Below are 11,988 nucleotides of genomic sequence, written 5' to 3' on the forward strand. Positions count from 1 at the left end.
TGTCCTCTCTGCAGGTCATCCTGCCTCCCCAGTGGCGTCAGGACCTCCCATCTGTGACCCACAGAGGAGGACACGGGGGATAGTGTCCTTGTCCCCTAGAGAATGTTCTGGGCAGCCACTGAGTGCCCATCATCGCTGGGTCAGTAGGAAGCGTATGAGCTTTCGGATCGCTTTGTCTCAGGAAGGACGGGGTGATGTGGGTTGGTGTTTGGGCCTGTCAGGCAGAGTGGCAGAACCCTGGGCAGGCTTTTGTGGAAGAGCGGATCCAACAGCTCTCTGGGGAGGTGCTCCCCACTGTGGATCGGGGGCCCCTGTAGATCAGAGCGGGGCAGGGGGGAGTGAGAGGCAGGGGAGCGTGACGGCATTCGGGAACCCTCTCCTGTCCCCTGTGCTTGCAGGGAGAAGTGGTGCCACATGACCCAAGAGGAACGCAACGACAGTCTGCGGTTCAATGAGAACATCACCTTCGGGCAGCTGGGGTGAGAGCACGGACGACGACCCCACCCGGGGGCCCCGACCGAGTGGGGCGGTGCGGGGGGGCCAACCTGGGGTTCTCCTGTGGAAGGCCTGTCCTCGTGCAGGGCAGAGGGGGGCACCGATGTCCAGATATGGTGCAAGAGGCCCCCCCGCCAAGGAGACCTTCCGACCTGACCTGCGGGACATGGCAGGGGGGAGGTGTCCCTGACAGCACCACACGTCTCTGTGTCATTGTAGCCCTGTGTTTTCACGCAGCCCGCAAGCCCGCGGTTCATGATGTTTGACCCGGCTTCCGGTTCCCAACAAACACGCCTCGTGCCCCGCCGCCCCATGGTGGGCAGTTGCACAGCAAAGTAGCCCCGGGCCAAGGCAACTGCCCTTTGTACCCCGCCCCCGCCCCCCCCCCCCCGCCCCGGCCCTCCTCCCCTCTCAGAGAGAAGGAAAGGGCAGCCGCTCACGGGTGTCTTTTCCTCCAGCACGTTCACTCACAACATGCTGGCGTTCGGGCTCAGCAAGAAGCTGTGTAATGATTTCCTGAAGAAGCAGGCCGTGATCGGCAATCTGGACGAAGGTGAGCGGCAGCCGGAGGCGGCCAGGGCTCGGGCTGGGGAACCAGTGCTCTGCCCCACCCCACCCCACCCCAGCCCAAGGATTGCCAGAGTTTTCATTAGAAACGTGATGCTGAACTGTCGGCAGACTCACGGCTCCGCTCTTCCCATCTCCCCTACATGCCCAGGACACTTCCCGTTGCATTGAAAGGCCTTTCCTGCCTAGGCAGCATTTGCCGGGGTGGGGAGTGGCACGCTGGGGTTGGGGAGCCTCGCCTCCCCCGTGTTTCCAAACGGGGCCAAAGGCGAAGATGGGACTGGGCACTCAGACTCTGAACTTGAAGCTCTGACCATCAGTTGCCCTTGCTTCTAAATGGCCTGCTTTGTTTCTTGAACCACGCTGCCGTGATGGGTGTAGGAGCCGTGACGTCTCTCTAGAGTCTCCGACTTCTCTAGCAAGAGAGGATAGGTTACATATCCCCCCCACTCGGTTAGAGCTGGTGTTTACGTAGCATCGCACCTGCTACGAAACGGCTTTCCTCATGGTCTAAAAAGGCTTCTGCTTAAATACACATTTGGATGGACACAGTGGTCTTTAACAAAAAAAAAGCAGGGAGTCGGCTTGGGGTTTTCCCTCCCCTGCCACTGCTTGCATTTTCTCTCTCTCAGATAAATCATTTTTTAAAATCCTCCATCCTGCACCAAATTAAGAGGGGCCACAGAGGAGTGGCCTCAGGAGTTAGGAGAGTGCCCGGTGCCCCCCCGAAAATCGCAGAACGCGTCCATCAGCCCCACAGCACGGGGCAAGACACTGTCTCCTGGCCTGCCCCGTGGCCCTCCATCCCTGTAGGACTCAGGCCTGGTTCCCTTGGCACGGTTCGTCCACCGGCACGGAGCCTTCCCTAGGCTTGAGGTTCTTTCCTTAAAAACACGTGTCTCATTTCCGGGGAGCCCAGTCCCAGGGGCCAGGCGGGCAGCATGCTGGCGGCTCACGGCTCAGTGTTCCTGGTGACGCTGCCATTCCCGCCGAGGTCATGCTTTGCTACTGCCCACATGCCAAGAGCAGGGTCTGCCCGTCAGTGTGGACATCTTTCTTCCAAGAATTAACGATGTTTTCTTTTCCAGAGCAGTACAAGCTGCTGAGCGACCACATTGAGCAGATGGCCATTGAGTAGGCAGGCCATGAGAGGTCGCCCGGAGCACCCTCCAGGAGGACCGAGGGTGCACACCCCTCTTCTGGGCCAGCGACTGGCTGTCACCCTACCTGATGACCCTGCATGACCTCGGAAGCACCCAGAGCCACTCCACGCTGCCCTAGAACTAGCGGTTAGAAGAATCTGGTTGCCCGTCTCCCCACCTCCCTTCTGCCTTGTCTGCTCCCCCCATCCGCGTGCCAAAGGGTCTCTGGGATTACACGGCTAAAACCAAGGTGATTGCCCCTGCTCCTGGGTGTCAGGGCCACGACACAGGACCGAGCAGAGGAGGAGGAAGGACGCCAGGGCCGAGGTGGGCCCAGGGCAGTGCCTGCTGCGGCCGCCTGCAGGGGGGGGCGGGTGGGAGGTGCACGGGGGAATGCAGATGGGGCGTCGGGAGCTGGCATGCGCCAGTGACGTGGGCGACAGTCCAGGACCCTCTTGTTCAGCAGCGGGATGGAGTGGGGGTGCTCCCCCAGTCGGGGCTCCTGCTGAGCCACGGCCTTGCGGAGGGGGCAATGGGCCTCCCCGGGCAGGCCGGGTCGGTCCATGGCTCCTGCCGGCTCTGTGCCAGCTGCCCACCGTGTGACAGGAACCGGAGTCCTAGGAACTGCTAAGAGGAAAGAGACACTTGGCTATTTTAGGGAAAGAGAGAGCCTGGTGCAGAGGACCTCCTTCCCGGCCGCAGAAGGCCCAGCAAGGGGTGTGAGCGTCCTGGAGTCCTCGTGAGATCTGCGTGGTGGCTTGCGAATCACACCAGCCCCGGGGCGGGGGCGGTGTCAGGGCACCTGCAATGCGCTGTCTGCGCGGCTTCCTCGTGATGCAGACAGAGTTCCCCACGTCCATCCTGGGGGGAGCGCGGGCCGCCTGCCCCGACAAGAGGCGCCGATGAGAGAAGTCTCTCCAGTAGCTGCAGAACAACCACCCTTGCTCTTCGGTATTTCAAGGAAGACGGAAAAATCTGTGTCCATGTCACGGACAGTCGGGCAGAGGTGGCTTCTGGGGGCAGTGGCTCGTGTGTGGAGTGGCCATGAGGCCTGGGGACCCCGCCCCCCAGCAGCCATGGGAAGGCACCTCTGCCCCTTCGCCCCTCACGGGCTGACCGCTTTCCTGCACACTCGGCAGATACCCCCTCATCTCGCTTCTGGTGTCGGGAACGCTGGCTTTTCTCTTGGGGTCTACGCCAGCCCGAGGGGACGGACGTGTGACCGCAAGCAGCCAGCATGTGGCTCCTCTGGCATGAATACTTCCCGTCCATCCGCTTCCCTCTGCCTCTGCCCCTTGCACTTGGGCACTGACCTTGACAGTAGGCCCGTGGGCGCGCTCCTTTCCCCACATCCGCCTCCTGTTTCCCCTCTCTGCCTCCCCACCTCCCAGTCATCACATCACGGTCTGCCCTGGAGAACAGCAAAACCATGCCTGCTGGCCACTGACCCGGCCAGTGCTGGAACGCTTTCTGTCGTGGGATGCCTCCCTGGAACATTCCAGAGACGAGCAGGCAGTGACGGAGCTGTAGCCGCATGTCTCGGTGAGCACAGGAGAGGCGACGTGAAGCTTGGTGTGATGGGACTGGGCTGGTGTCCGAAGGCTGGATCCTGAAACTCCGCTTATTTTTATAACGGTATCGTTCGTGTGTGTGTGTGTGTGTGAGAGAGAGAGAGAGAGGGAGAGAGAGAGAGGTCAGCCTGTCTGGTGATGTCACCACACAATGCACAGCTGTATTGCTGGGGCAGGTCGCACAGACCGGAAGTCCCTCCACCCCACCCTGGGCCAGTGTTGAGCCCAGGGACCGTGCATGTCTCTACCAATGGCATTTCAGACAAATAAGGTCAAATTAAGGGGTATGTAGGCCCCTCCTCCAATGCTTCTGTCAGATAATGCGTCCCCTCCTGAAACACTCAACTGTGACCCCTGAATCCGTTGTGCTCCCCCCCCCCCCCCCCGTAGAATCAGGGCTGCATGGGGGAGGGGGTCTGTCCGAGTCCCCGCAAGGCTCTCCCTTGATGCTCGACGACTTTGGCTTTATTAGTCACATCTCAGTAGTTAGTTGAAATGCGTTACAACTTTTTCGTAAGGTGCCCCAAAGACTTACCCATGTATATATAAGAGTTTTGTATAAAAGTCTGATTCTGGTTTCTGGAGGGAGTGGAGTGTGTTCTGAGGCTCTCTCCAGAGTGCCCGGGAGCGAGGCGCTGCCCTCCCCACCCCGGGGCGGAGCCAGCAGGACTCCTGGGCCTTTGGAAGGAAACGCCCCTTTGATTTCTTTGGGCTTTTCCAAGCACTTTAACTTCGAAAATGATCTTGAGAGGTTGACTCCCCCCTGTAGGCCTCCTGAAATAGCATTTGAAGGTGGAAGCAAGGACCGCTTGGGGTTTTCTCCCCTCCCATTGCTTGTTCTGGATGTGGCTGGCAGAGTGGGGTTGAGCTGCCCAGTTGGCTCAGACCGTGCCGAGACCTGGGCCCTCCTCGATGCCTCTGGCCTCTGTCACTTGGAGGAGTCTGGTCCCTGGAAAGAAGGCTGGCAGCTGGCCCTGCTGAGATGCCCTGGGTCCCTGTGACCCCGTCTCTCCCCTCGAGGGCCCGGCCAGAGCAGACTGACAGGGGACACTCTCAGAGGTCCAGAGCGTGCAGAAGTCTCCGTCTGCTGCACACACAGGGACACGTCGGTATGAGAGCTCTGCGAGCCCTTCCTGTAAACTCAGGAACCGTCGACTCAATGCAGGAAGGGTCAGATCGTATCCTAGAAGAGAGCTTCCCGTCCCGGCAGGTGGAGTGTCCAAAGCCAGGAGCTCTGAAGTCTTGCCCCTCATCATGGGTGGTTCAGACTTTCTGCTGGCTGTCCGCCAGGGCTGTGCACTTCACAGTGAGCCTGGACAGCCAGTCCTCTCAAAGAAAAAGTTCCCTGCTTGGCAAACAGGATGATGTTGAGTTGCAGCTTTTGAAGGTGGGCCAGGCACTGAGGGAGAGAGAGAATCCCAAGCAGACCCCACGCCCAGTGCGGAGCCTGAGGCGGGGCTCTATCTCACAACCTTGAGATCATCACCTGACCCAAAATCAGGAGTCAGATGCTTAATTGACTGAACCACGCAGGTACCCCAAGATGCGGCCCTGTATGTGTTTAGCCCGTTGTTTTCATTTTAGCAATATCGGTAGGTGGGGGGTGGGCACGTTAATAATTTGGATTGCATCTGCCTTGTGTGTGAGCATGTGTGTTGAACCAAAGGTAGGAGAACCGGATTGTGATACCCTAAGTTACTTGTACTGTAACATGGAGTGAACTATGGTTTCCTGTTGCCAAAAAAAAGGGGAAGGTTTGCTAAGTTCTTACGTTACCAAAAGGAGGACCAGAAGGAGTCCCATTTCCTGAGTTCTGTACCCAGATTAAAGTCTGGGATGTTCGGGTGAACCAAGAAGCCACCCGGGGGCAGGTTGGCCCGTGACTGCCTGTCCGGGCCGCGAGCTGCAGGCCGGACCCTCCGGCACTCTCCAGCAGCCTCACTGTTGGTTGACGGGTGGGCCCGTCAGCGTTATTACCAGATGACCTAAAGCTGCAGACTCCTGGCAGCGGGGTGGAGGCTGGGGGGAGCCCTTTTCCTGGAACAGTGAGGAAGCTTGGGAAGGACGGTCTGTCCAGGGCGGGGAGGCCCGGCCCCAGCCTGCGGAGAGGGGGTTACAGCGCTCAGACCAGTCCAGGCTGCTCTCTCCTCTCCCCGTCTTTAGTCAAGGATCAGCTGCCGGGTGGGGGTCCCTCGTGCCTCCCAGCCCCCAAACCCCCTCGCTCTCATGTCTCTGCTGCCTTCCCCTAGCTTCCCTATAAGTCATTTATTCCTTATGACCCTCGGGGATGAGTTTCACCAAAAAGGAAACTGGGTGGGCTGGAAGCACCCTTAGCTGAGCAACATGCAACGTTCAGAGCCCAGGCAAAGCCACACAGGCCACCGGTGTCCTGCGTCCTTGTCGCCGTGGAGCTGGGAATAGGGGTGTGCTGACTGACCAGATAACAAATGCATGGGTCATTTTCAGATTATTCCCCTTCAGCAGATATGCTCGATGCTAAGACCATCCTCCATGGCAGGCTCTGGTGGGACCTCATTGGTGTTCCTTGCTGTCCCTGGGGCAGAGAGTCTCATGCTCTTTGGGGAGGGATGGAAGGGTCTCGTGGGAGCCGGGGTGCTCTGTTCCCGGGGTGCTCTGTTCCCAAGGCGCTGGCCTGTGCTCCCCGAGTCCACCAGAGGTCAGGAATGGAGCCCCACCCCAGCTGTGTCCAGTCAACTCCTATGTCCCTCAGATTCAACTGGGGAAGTGTTCTCAGTGCAGGGCTCTTGGTTACTAATGGAAACAGATAAACTTATCATTTCTAGAAAAGCATCAGTAGGTCTGGGTTTGCCCATCTTCCTGTCTCTTCCACACACGCCTGCCACGGGGTGTCTGAAGATGGAGGGGATCCCAGATCCTCATAAGCCCCAGACTCCCAAGGCTTTGACAAGATGGAGTCTGAGCAGAGCCCACCGCCACCTGGAGCCCCCCTGAGCTGCCCCCAAAGAGGTCTGCACTTTAGCTAAAGAGACTGCCTGTTGGTAAATCCCCCTTGAGCCATGGGTCAGTCCTAGAATTGGGGTGGGGGGGCTGTACCTGTTCCCTCCTTGGTCCTGGACGCGTGCTTGTGAAAACGGGAAGAAGGCGCTGCGGGTGTTGTCCCCCAGCGCTGACACAGGTGTGGTCCTGGCCTCCCCTGTGCCAGAGACAGCGTGGGTTAGCTTCCTCTGCAAGGTCATGAGCGAGCCTGGGTCTGTCCCTTCCTTAAGGCATCTTAAAGAAGACAAGCCAAACCTTTGAACATCAGGAAATGCTAGAAATTCAGACATTAGACATAGATCCCTTTCAAATATGTTAATGTGTTAGAACAAGGCCTGTCTGCTGCCTTTGTTACAACCGCGGCCTCTGCTGGGGCCCTCGGGGATGGTGTACACGCCTGCATTAATGCGTTCTCTCCTTCAGCCAGCCGGTCTTGGACCCCACATTTGCTGTTGCCCCACCCAGACCTTGCCTTTAGTAGCCCCAAAGTAGGGTTCCATGATGCAGATGTTGGTGTGCCCCTTATGCAATCCCGTGTCCCACCAGATGACGTCCTGCAAACAGTATTTTAAGGCTGAGGAAGTTTCAAGGTGGCAGATCTCAGAACAGTGCTAAAATCAAAACTGTTTCCTGTGAAAAAAAAATCTATGTCTCTATATTGCACCTCAGGTTGTCAGAAGGTGGAAACTTAAATAAATTATCTTTAAAAAAAAAAAAAGCTGTTCTGTTTAATTTTTGTTTTCACCTATCAGTGAGGCCTTCTTGGAGAATTGGCAGTCTTCTCAGGGGCGTGAAAGGGGGTCTGTGCTGGTGGAGTGGCGACCGTGGACGGGACCTCAGTCCGGGCCTGCAGGATGCCTGACACCCCTTCTGGCTGGAATCCCGATCCTCTGAGCTCCAGCTGCCCCCCTCCTGTGTTTTGGGGGCTTGGGGTGGGGACTGTCGGTGGCATCTCCTACCTGGCAGGAGCGGGGTGCCTTTATCAGTCCTTCCCTGTGTGGTTGGACAGATGTGTTTTGTGAAATGTTGGGGCTTTTCTCTTTTTCGGATTGTAAGAAGTCCGTAGCCACGTTCTAAATCTCTGGCCTAAACGGATGAGGGAGATGAATCTGGGGAGCCATGAAGGGCCTGGGGGAAGGGTCGTCAGCCCGAGGAGGGCTCAAGGGCAAGACGGGGTGTGCTCCCTGGGGTGAGGGCCTGACCTCCATGTCCCCAGGTTCCCCACCCAGTCTGGAGAACACCACTCCCCTGTTAGCTGAACATAGAGGGTTGACCTGGGTGGTGGGTGCTCCCAAGCCCAGGCTGTCCCCTCTGACTCTTCCTCTTGTGCTTGGGGTGGGGGTGGAGGGTGCTCCAGCAGTGAGAGACCAAGGGTGGGATTCAGAGGCAACTATCCAGAAGGGGAAGGATCCCCTTAGGGCAACAGAGACACAGAAGACCACAGGGTAGGGCAGGGTAGCCCCAGGAGAGAGGCCAAGCCCCATTCTACCTCCCTACCAACTACCAGATCGTTCTTTGAGCCTCAGTGTCTACATCTGTAAAATGGGAAGGAACATAGCGCCTATCCCACGTGGTCCTATGAGAACCAAACGTGGCATTCACAAAGCACAGACGGCTTCACACTGCTGCTCTTGCCTTTATTATCCTCACGAAATAAACCAGGGAGCTGTGCCTGCAGGAGGCTAACCTATGAAAAACAGAAAAAAAAAAAAAAGACTGGACTTTTCTGTGTCAGTTTTGTAGGAAGAAATTTAAAGCCTCTTATTCAAGATTCACAAAACTAAATATAAAATTTAAACAGGGAGGCTTTCAAATGGTGTTCTCTGTGGTTTGTAACCTTTCTTTCCCCTAACTTCATGGAAGGCCTGAGGGGTCACCCCTCTGTTTCCTGGAGGGGATGCTGCTGCCCAATTTATGAGCCGCTTAATAAGGCCAACCAGATCCTCTAATTAATTTGGCTGAATTTTGTATTTTAACAGAAGCATCCCTGTGCCTTACCCTCCCGCGACGGGTCGTGTCCGTATCATTGTTTCGGCGTTCAGCGTTCTGAAAGGGAGACATGCTAGCTGGTGGCTGTTCTAACCCCCGATTCTCTAACGCGCGATGTGGGCCTCTCTCGGCTGGTATCGCGCCTGACCCCTGTCTTCTCTGCCGAGGTGACTGTTCAGACCTGTACCCGCTTTGGATGGGGTGGGCTGTCTCCTTACTGTGGAGTGGTGGGAGTTCTTTGCATATTTTGAATACAAATCCTTTGTCGACATGGATTTTGCAAATATTTTCTCCCCGTCTGTGGCTCGTCTTCTGGTTCCCCGAACAAGGTCTTCCAAGGAGTGGGAGGCTTCATTTTACAACGTACACATCACCGATGTGTGTGTGGGTGGGTGGGTGGGTGGGGGGGTCTTTTGGTGTGTTTTTTTTTTTTTAAGATTTTTTTATTTATTTGTTTGACAGACAGAGATCACAGGTAGGCAGAGACAGAGAGAGAGAAGGAAGCAGGTTCCCCGCCAAGCAGAGAGCCCCATGCGGGGCTCGATCCCAGGACCCTGGAACCATGACCCGAGCCGAAGGCAGAGGCCTTAACCCACTGAGCCACCCAGGCGCCCCTCTTTTGGTGTTTTGTGTGGGGACTCGTCACCAGACCCGAGGTCCCGCAGACTGTCTTGTGTATTTATTCTAGAACGGTTACGATGTGCATTCGAAATGGAGCAGTGGGCAGTTTGGAATGAATTTTGGTGTACGTTGTGAAGTTGTAGCTGCACTCATGCCCTTCTCTACGGCTTCCAAGTAATTGTCCCTGAACCGTCTTTGGATAAGGCATGGGGTCTTCGGGTCCGTTCGGCTTGAACACCTGGGGGAATCCGCAGGCCTGACCGACAGGGAGCGGTGGCGGGGCGTCCTGCACTGCCCCGGAGGGCCGGCAGGGGGCAGCCGAGCCTCCCCTGCAGCCCTGCAGGGCGCATGCGTGTTCCCGCCCCACACTGTCTCCACGTGCCGGCTGACGGGAGATGCTGAGGACGCCGAGGCGGCGAGGACGCGGAGGGAGGGGAAGGCGAGGGCGCAGGAGGAGAAGGTGAGGGGAGGAGGACGCGCGAGGAGAAGCAGGCGAGGGCGTGGGAGGAGGAGGAGAGGACACTGGAGGAAGAGGGGAGGACGCGGTGGGGAGGAGGGGAGGACGCGGGGGTGGGGGAGGGGAGGACACTCGGGGCGGGGAGGGGCGGGCAGCATCCCGCGCATGCGCAGCCGGGCCGCCTGGCACGTGAGTTGGCTGCGCGGGGACGCGCCGGGTGCGGAGCCCGCGGGCTCGTTCGGTGGCGGCGGCGGCGGGAGTGCGCGTCCCGCGTGGCTGTGGCGATGGGCCGTGCGCGCGGCTCCGTGCCTCTTGGGTCCCCGGGGGCCTCGGCCTGCCGCGAGGGCTGTGCGCTCCGGTGGCTGCGGACGGGCGTGCGGTTCGCGCGGGAGCAGGAGGCTCCAGCCGGTGGGTGTCCGCCCTCTGCTTGGGCCGTGGGGCTCCTCGGGCTCCATGGCCTTTGGGTTGTAAGTTGTGTCCCTGGAAGCTGCCTTGGACGTCGCTGGGGGCCACCCTGAGTCCGGCCGAGGTGGGTAGCGTAGACGCTGGTGTGTGGATTCCTCCAGCCATGGGCACCGTCCGCCGCGTCCTTGGCCGGCCCGGCCGTTTGCAGGGTGCAGGCCTGTCCCCTCCACGCCTGAATCAGGAGGCCAGTGCCTTCCCCGAGTAGGGTTTCCCCTTGAACCGTCGGAGCACTGCCCGCAGCGGCCCTCCTGCGTGTTCCCCACGGGGCCCGCCGCGCTCCTGCGCCCCGCAGCCCCATGCCCTGCAGCAGCGGCTCCCCGTCTCGCTGTGCCTGGACGAGGCTCCCACGCACCAGGCCAGTCCGTCCCGCCGGTGGCCGGGCCGGTGCGTTCTCGCTGCACGCGGACACCTGCAGAGGTTGCCCCGGGACGCGGTGGGTGAGCTCCCCTTCCGTGAGAAGGGGAGAAGAAGCCAAACGTACCGGGGCGGGGCGGGGGCGGGCATCCAAGTCCAGTGGTGCAGAGAGCCCCCCGTCATGCTCCTTCCAGCCCCATCCACCCCCACTCCGCCTCTGGGGCCCCAAAAGAGAGAAGCTCTGAACTTTCCTGCCGCTTCCCAAGTGACCATCCACACAGATGGTGGCAAGGAAGGCTCTGGCCGAGTCCAGCCCTGGAATTAGGAACCGTCAATCCGTTGGGGGCACTGGGGTCAGAGCCAGAAGGGATGACCGTCTACTGTGTCCAGGTGCGCCCCCCCCCACCAGCGCGCCAGGGGAATAAGCAAGGCCATCTGGGGTTTGGACACAGCTGAGGTTGAGGAAGATGTACATTTGTGTGTGTGTGTGTGTGTGTGTGTGCATACATAGGCATATAAAAGTATGAGATACAATATATAGTATAAAATGTGACTCCCTGTAAGATATAATCTACACATTGTTTTTACCTATTATCTATTATATAGAAAATATAGAACGTTTCAGTTATTTTTGGAGTGAGTGTTCTCCCTGGTAGAATCAGGGTGGGCTTCCCTGAGGAGGTGCCATGGAGCAGGATGTGGCGCTGTTCCTCCCGCAGTGATCCCATGAAGGCTTTGTGTTCCCCACTTTGTTAAGAAAATCATGGTCCTCACCTCCTTCCTTCACCTTTGTCAACCCTCCAGCTTCCTAAACTTCTGCGATGTGGCCCTGGTCCCAGGATTATCCCCTAATATCATGGCCATGTCTTAGGGGTGACTCATGTCCCCCCCACAACTCCTATGTTGAAATCCTATCTTCTGTTGCCTCACAATAGTGGCCTTATTTGGAAATAGGAGTCTTTGTAGATATAATTAGTTAGGATGAGGTCACCCTGGGTCTATTACTCCAATAAGGCTGGTGTCTTTATAAAGAGAGGGAATTTGGGACCCAGACACACGCACGGGGAGGATGCCATGTGAGCATGAAGACAGAGATCTAAGCCAAGGGAGGCCAAAGATGGCCAGTAGGCTCCGAAGGCTAGGGAGTGGCCCAGAGCACCTGCTCCCTACGGCCTCAGCAGCCGCCCACTCTGCCGGCATCTTGAACTCAGACGTCAGACCCCAGAGCCAAGAGAGAGAAACTTCCTCCTGTTTGAGCCCCGAGTTCACCGTGCTTTGTTCAAGCATCCCTGGAAGATGAATCTACCCT

The 11,988-nt window shown here is 58.1% G+C and overlaps 1 protein-coding gene across 3 annotated transcripts in view; it reads left to right on the plus strand.

Moving 5' to 3' along the window:
- KIAA0513 (KIAA0513 ortholog) overlaps positions 1–4,163 on the plus strand; it is a 60,461-nt gene extending 56,298 nt beyond the window's left edge. For all 3 annotated transcript variants that reach the window (XM_032323820.1, XM_032323822.1, XM_032323821.1), the window contains 3 exons: positions 399–479; positions 954–1,048; positions 2,151–4,163. In XM_032323820.1, coding sequence (XP_032179711.1) covers positions 399–479; positions 954–1,048; positions 2,151–2,200 — 226 coding nt within the window. In that variant the 3' untranslated portion in view covers positions 2,201–4,163. The remainder of the gene's footprint in view (positions 1–398; positions 480–953; positions 1,049–2,150) is intronic.
- Positions 4,164–11,988: the final 7,825 nt, after the last annotated feature.

The sequence above is a fragment of the Mustela erminea genome, chromosome 19 (assembly GCF_009829155.1).
Source record: "Mustela erminea isolate mMusErm1 chromosome 19, mMusErm1.Pri, whole genome shotgun sequence".
In the NCBI taxonomy this organism is placed as follows: Eukaryota; Metazoa; Chordata; class Mammalia; order Carnivora; family Mustelidae; genus Mustela; species Mustela erminea.